Source organism: Macrobrachium rosenbergii, chromosome 26 (assembly GCF_040412425.1).
Source record: "Macrobrachium rosenbergii isolate ZJJX-2024 chromosome 26, ASM4041242v1, whole genome shotgun sequence".
Classification (NCBI taxonomy): domain Eukaryota; kingdom Metazoa; phylum Arthropoda; class Malacostraca; order Decapoda; family Palaemonidae; genus Macrobrachium; species Macrobrachium rosenbergii.
Genome location: NC_089766.1, coordinates 45939797 through 45947307, shown reverse-complemented (window position 1 = coordinate 45947307; position 7511 = coordinate 45939797). Strand labels below are relative to the sequence as shown.

General features: G+C 38.6%; 2 protein-coding genes across 2 annotated transcripts in view; both read right to left on the bottom strand.

The window, feature by feature from the left end:
* Window positions 1-2936: 2936 nt before the first annotated feature.
* LOC136852836 (putative proline-rich protein 21) lies at window positions 2937-3296 on the bottom strand. Its single transcript, XM_067127740.1, has one exon. It carries the CDS (start codon window positions 3294-3296, stop codon window positions 2937-2939), a length of 360 nt encoding a protein of 119 aa, XP_066983841.1.
* Window positions 3297-3928: 632 nt separating this feature from the next.
* The window catches only part of LOC136852835 (transmembrane protein 72-like), a 233908-nt gene continuing 230325 nt past the window's right edge, over window positions 3929-7511 (bottom strand). The window contains exon 7 of the mRNA XM_067127739.1: window positions 3929-4097. Within this exon, the coding sequence (XP_066983840.1) occupies window positions 3929-4097 (169 nt within the window). The remainder of the gene's footprint in view (window positions 4098-7511) is intronic.

The following is a 7511-nucleotide window of genomic DNA, read 5'->3' as shown; positions in this document are numbered from 1 at the left end:
AAAATGGGATAAAAAAAAAGATGGGGAAATGGGGGAGAGAAAAAAAGATGGGGAAAATGGGATAAAAAAAGATGGGGAAATGGGGAGAGAAAAAGATGGGGAAATGGGGAGGGAAAAAGATGGGAAATGGGGAGAAAAAAGATGGGGAAAATGGGATAAAAAAAAAAAGATGGGGAAATGGGGAGAAAAAGATGGGGAAAATGGGATAAAAAAAGATGGGGAAATGGGGAGAGAAAAAGATGGGGAAATGGGGAGGAAAAAAAGATGGGGAAATGGGGAGAAAAAAGATGGGGAAATGGGGAGGAAAAAGATGGGGAAATGGGGAGAGAAAAAGATGGGGAAAATGATAAAAAAAGATGGGGAAATGGGGAGATAAAAAAATGGGGAAATGGGGAGAGAAAAAAGATGGGGAAATGGGGAGAGAAAAAGATGGGGAAAATGGGATAAAAAAAAATGGGGAAATGGGGGAGAGAGAAAAAAAGATGGGGAAAATGGGAAAAAAAAAAAAGATGGGGAAATGGGGAAAAAAAAGATGGGGAAATGACTGGGGAAATGGGGAGAGAAAAAAGATGGGGAAATGGGATAAAAAAAAAGATGGGGAAATGGGGAGAGAAAAAGATGGGGAAATGGGGAGAGAAAAAGATGGGGAAATGGGGAGAAAAAAGATGGGGAAATGGGGGAGAGAAAAAAAGATGGGGAAATGGGGGAGAGAAAAAAGTTGGGGAAATGGGGAGAGAAAAAGATGGGGAAATGGGAGATAAAAAAAAAGATGGGGAAAATGGGAGATAAAAAAGATGTGGAAATGGGGAGGGGAAAAAGATGGGGAAATGGGGAGGGGAAAAAGATGTGGAAATGGGGAGAGAAAAAGATGGGGAAATGGGGAGAAAAAAAATGGGGAAATGGGAGATAAAAAAGATGTGAAATGGGGGGAGAAAAAGATGTGTGAGATAAAAAAAAATGTGAGATAAAAAAAAAAGATGGGGAAATGGGGGAGAAAAAACAGATGGGGAAATGGGGGAGAAAAAAAAGATGGGGAAAATGGGAGATTAAAAAAAAAGATGGGGAAATGGGAGCCTATTCCTTTGACAGGACACACCGTTAGACGACAGGGAAAAATCGAATAAAGAGGGGAGGAAAATGTGGTTAAATTTTGCGTGTGTGTGTGTGTGTGTGTGTTTTTATTTTTTTTTTGCTGAGTTTCAGGGGTGAGACAGTGAGGGGTACTGCAGAATGGCTTGTATAATGATATTGTATATATATATATATATATATATATATATATATATATATATATATATATATATATATATATATATATATATATATATATAAATATGAATAAATTTTATCATCAGCGTGATTCATATACAAGCATTAAGCTACAAACGTCCTTCAATATCAAATTCGCTCTGCCTCGGAAATAATATATTTTCATATATGTTCCCCGAAAGTTAATTTTTTTTTAGCTGATCATAAGTTCGTCGTCTCGTGGCCTCGAACCCAGGAAGACAAGGACTCAGGACTACAGTGACGCCTAAAACGACTGAGGCTAGAGGGCTGCAAATTGGTATGTTGATCATCCACCCTCCAATCATCAAACACCAAATTGCAGCCCTCTAGCCTCCTCAGTAGTTATTTTATTTAACGTTAAAATTAGCCATGATCGTGCGTCTGGCAACGATATAGGCCAGGCCACCACCGGGCCTGGGCTGAAAGTTTCATGGGCCGCGGCTCACTCAGCATTACACCGAGACCATAGAAAGATAGATCTATTTTCGGTGGCCTTGATTATTCGCTGTACAGAAAACTCGATTGCGCCGAGGAAACTTCGGCGCATTTTGTACTTGTTTATTTTTTGGGAGTTTCCCCTGGACACTTTTAGGGAAAGCTGAAAAGCTGTTTCTTATAAGAAAAAAATCACATCGACTGCTGAACTAAAAAAGATTGGTCTTTCATCTCTCCATATAAATAAAAAAAATAATCTATAAGAATTCCATCTCCCATCTGAGAAAAAAAAAAAAAACTTTTTCCATCAAGACATCCATTTCTATTCACAAAAGAAAACTAGTAAAAAATGCAAACTTCGGCGCGATCGAGTTTTCTGTACAGCGTATAATCAAGGCCACCGAAAATAGATCTATCATTCGGTGGCCTCGGTATATTGCTTTATGAGCCGCGGCACATGAATATTTAACCACTGCCCGTGGGTGGCCTGTCCTATATCACTGCCAGACGCACGATCATGGCTAACTTTAACCTTGAATAAAATAAAAACTACTGAGGCTAGAGGGCTGCAATTTGGTATGCTTGATGATTCGAGGGTGGATGACCAACATACCAATTTGCAGCCCTCTAGCCTTGGGAGTTTTTAAGATTTGAGGTGGACAGACAAAGCGCAGACAGAAAAAGTTCGGACAGAGAAAAGTGCAGACAAAAAAAATGCAGACAGAAAAAGTGCGGACAGAAAAAGTCCAAAAAAAAAGAGACAGACAGACAAAGCCGGCACAACAGTTTTCAGTTTACAGAAAACTCAAACAAGAAAAAGGCAATTCTTTGTCATAACTCCATCTACTGTCAATAAAAAAACTATTCAAACTATTCTTAAGATTCCCTAAGAATTTCCCCACTCTACTATCAAAAAAGCTACTCTCAGACTATTCTTCAGCTGAATTTCCCTTAAAAACCCACCTAGAATATCCCTACTTGAAAAACCTCCCCCCCAATTCTCTCAAACAGTAAAAAAAACTACTCTTCTATTTCTTTACGCTTAACATAAAACCCTTATTTTCCCTGAGGCTCTATGTTGTTTTTGTCAACGGTGAGGACTGGCGTGAAGGGTGAAGAGAGGGGTGGGTGAGGGTGAAGGGTTTGGGGTGATGAGTGAGGGGTGAGAGTGGGGGTGTGAGGTGAGAATGTGGGGTGAAAGGTGAGGGGTGTCAGGTGAATGGTGATGGTTGTGGGGTGAAGGGTGATGGCTGTGGGGTGAAGAGTGATGGTGTGAGGTGAGACTGTAGGGTGAAAGGTGAGGGGTGTAAGGTGAATGGTGATGGTTGTGGGGTGAAGGGTGATGGCTGTGAAGAGTGATGGATGTGAGGTGAGAATGTGGGGTGAGGGGTGAGGAGTGTGAGGTGAAGGGTGATGGTTGTGGGGTGAAGAGTGAGGGGTGAAGTGAAGGGTGATGGTAGTGGGGTGAGGATCGTGGTGTGAAGGGTGAGGGTTGTAGGGTGAAAGGTGAGGGTTGTGGAGTGAAGGGCGAGGGGTGTGAGGTGAGTCGTGTGGGTTGTGGGGTGAGTCATGTGGGTTGTGGGGTGAAGAGTGCGGGGGAAGGGTGAGGGTTGTGGGGTGAAGAGTGAGGGTTGTGGGTGAGAGTTGGGGTGAGGCGTGATAAGGTATGGTAAAACGGTAAAGTGAAGAAATAGGAATTCGGATTGAAGCAATTTAGGGAGAAGTAAATAAAGAAAATATGAAGAAGGAAAATTGAGAGAGAGAGAGAGAGAGAGAGAGAGAGAGAGAGAGAGAGAGAGAGAGAGAGAGAGAGAGAGAGAGGAGAAATAAGTGAGGCAAATGTGAACAGATAACTGACATAAAAGAGGTTGGAGATAAAGAGATAACGCAAGAGGAAAGAGATGACACAGGGGAGAGAGGAAGGAACCCCGACAATCGAAAATCGAGAATCGACGTAAAGGGGAATAGGATCAATTCTCAGGAGAGTGTTGAAGAAAGTAAGATGGATGAAAGGGAGTATGAAAGAAGAGGGATTGGCGAACGAAGATTGAGTCTAGGAGAGAGAGAGAGAGAGAGAATATATTAAAAGAAATTTTGTTAAAGAGAGAGAGAGAGAGAGAGAGAGAGAGAGAGAGAGAGAGAGAAGAACTAATATGAATATATTCAAAGAAATTTTGTCAGAGAGAGAGAGAGAGAGAAAATACTATGAATATACAGACATTGGACACAGAAGTGAGCCTAGTATGAATATATTCAACGTATGTGGCTTCAGGAGAAGCGCAGTTGCGCAGGTCCAATAGAGCAGCGCTTTCTTCCAAGTGTCGATCCACAAAACTCCCGACCAACACCACAAGATGCTACTGCTCTCGTTCCTGGAAATATACATATGTGAAAAATTAAATATACATATGAATACGTCAATAATTAAATGAATTTAATAAGCAACAATAATCATTAATACGTCAATCGTAATATACATATTCCAAAGAAAAAATACTATGAAAAATTAAATATACATATGAATACGTCAATAATTAAATGAATTATTCATTCATTCATTCAGTAAAAAGTTAATAAGCAACAATAATCATTACAATACGTCAATCGTAAATGGTATCATTATCATTATTCCAAAGAAAAAAATACTATGAAAAATTAAATATGCATATGAATACATTAATAATTAAATGAATTATTCATTCATTCATTCAATATAAAAATTAATAATCAACAATAATCATTACAATACGTCAATCCTAATTGGTATCATTATCATTATTCTAAAGAAAAAAATACTATAAATCATAATAAACAAGTAAAAAATGCACCAAAGTTTCTTCGGCGCAATCGAATTTTCTGTGCAGCGTATAATGCTGTTTGGAACTCTCAGCCGCTGCCCATAAAACTTTCACCCAAGGCCTGGTGGTGGCATGTCATGTTGGTGGCACCTATACCGGTGCCAGACGCATGATCATGGCTAACTTCAACCTCAAATAAAATCAAAACTACCGAGGCTAGAGGGCTGCAATTTGGTATGTTTGATGACTGTAGAGTGGATGACCAACATACCAATTTGCAGCCCTCTAGCCTCAGTGGTTTTCAAGATCTGAGGGCGGACAGAAAAAGTGCGGACGGACAGGCTATAAACAGCAATCTCCATAATAGTTTTTTCTTACAGAAAACGAAAACACGACAATAATTTCATTTTTATTCTACGCGAGTAATGTTTCCCTATAAATAATTAACGCACAAAAACATGGAAATTCCAGGGTGCTAATGACCAAATATTTCGTCTCTTTAATCACGACTAATGACTACATCTGTCATTGAGGGCTTTCAGCTAAATCACAGAAAAACGGGGCAGAATATATTAGTAAAACGTACACAAAGAAATACGAAAGATAAATCTCTTTGGTATTCAGTGCTGTTTTGTTGTTTTGTGTTTACTAAGTAAAATTATTATTATTATTATTATTATTATTATTATTATTATTATTATTATTATTATTATTATTATTATTCAGGAGATGAATAACCCTATTCATTTGGAAGAAGCCCAACAAAGGGGCCACTGACTTGAAATTCAAGCTTCCAAAGAATATTATTATTATTATTATTATTATTATTATTATTATTATTATTATTATTATTATTATTCAGGAGATGAATAACCCTATTCATATGGAACAAGCCCACCAAAGGGGCCACTGACTTGAAATTCAAGCCTGCAAAGAATATTATTATTATTATTATTATTAGTATTATTATTATTATTATCATTTTTATTATATTATTCAGTAAGGAACCCTTGACCTGAAATTCAAGCTTCCAAAGAATCTTAAGGTGTTCATTAAGAAGAAGTAAGAGAAAGTAAAGGGAAATTCAGAAAAAAAGAGATCCCACTTATTAAAAAATAAAAAAATAAATGAATAAATAGATAAATAGATAAAAATATACCAAAATGCAAGAAGAATAGTATTAGGACAGCAATGCACTGCATTTTCGCTTGAACTTCTCCCCAAACTGCACATGCATGAAGTGCATTCTCCAGAACTACTGTAGTTCAGACGGGAGAATTCATTTCCACCCAAAAATCCGATCGTCATATTTTTTTTTTCCTCTCCTTCAATTTCATTGCATCTGGGTCTTTCATGAATAGGGAAATATTCTTTTTACATATTCTCTCTCTCTCTCTCTCTCTCTCTCTCTCTCTCTCTCTCTCTCTCTCTCTCTCTCTCTCCTAGCTTGGTTTTGGTCCAGCTTAAATTCTTTAATTGTTGACTTTCTCTCTCTCTCTCTCTCTCTCTCTCTCTCTCTCTGTTTTGGTAGTTTAAATTTTTCTTTTTATTGTTGCTTTAACACTCACACTCTCTCTCTCTCTCTCTCTCTCTCTCTCTCTCTCTCTAGTTTTGATTCAGTTCAAATCCTTCTTTTAACGCCGGTTTGATTCTCTCTCTCTCTCTTTGAAAAATCTCTCTTTAACGCCAGTTTGATTCTCTCTCTCTCTCTCTCTCTCTTTCTGTGTTTTGGTCCAGTTCAAATTCTTCATTTTATTGATTTTATTGTTGCTTTGATTCTCTCTCTCTCTCTCTCTCTCTCTCTCCCTCCCTCTCTCTCTCTCTCTCTCTCTCTCTCTCTCTCCTTGCAACACCTGGTAAATTTGAATATAAGACCAGTGGGGCGAGCGAAAGAAAAAAAAGCAAAGGGAGCGAGCCTCCTGCCAAAGGTTTTACCGAGGGCGAAGCAGAACTTGATTTGTCCAGTTTTCAGAATAAGATTTCGAATTCTGAGCTTTTTCGAGCAAGGAATGTAGAGCTTGGGCCAGAGGCCAAGCGCTGGGACCTATGAGGTCATTCAGGGGTGAAAGACGAGTTGACAGTAAAAGGTTTGAAAGGTGCAACAGGAGGAAAACCCGTTAGAGAGGGTGGATAGCAAGACGGAAGAAAGAGAATATGAACGGAGGTGCAGTAAAAGGAATGAAAGGGGTTGCAGCTAGGGACCGAAGGAATGCTGCGATGGACCGAAAGATATACATGTAAAATAATAAGAAAAATATGACAAAACACTAAAAGAATAATATTATTATTAATAATAAGAAAATAATAATAATAATAATAATAATAATAATAATAATAATAATAATAATAATAAAATATAACAATGCTTCTATTCGTAAGATCAAAACTGCCATAATTGGTACTTTACTTTCCATCACCATAATCACTGGTCACTGCTACAATCCAACCCTGTCCCTTATTACGAATATTATCATTATATTCCGCAACCTCATAAACTGACGAAAACCAGGCCACCCCGTCCGGCGACCATTAGCATTATCGCGTTATCTTACCTGGAAATAATGAGGCCGGAGTGTAATTGCCTCTCCCGGGTCATCAATTACAGGTAATGGCAGGCCAGTCGCGTTTTTTTTTTTTTTTTTTAACTAGGAATGAATTACGGGCGGGTGGTTCCAGTTTATTTTTATCTATAAGGCTAGATCTGAGGTGGGTTTTTTTTTTCAATCTCTGTCAGGGCGGCTGTTGGCAGGACTGACATATTTTTTCAGTTTTCTGTAAAAGAAAACTGTTGTGCCGGCTTTGTGTGTCCGTCCGCACTTTTTTCTGTCCGCCCTCGGATCTTGAAAACTGCTGAGGCTAGAGGGCTGCAAATTGGTATGTTGATCATCCACCCTCCAATCGTCAGACATACCAAATTGCAGCCCTCTAGCCTCCTCGGTAGTGTTTATTTTATTTAAGGTTAAAGTTAGCCATAATCGTGCGTCTGGC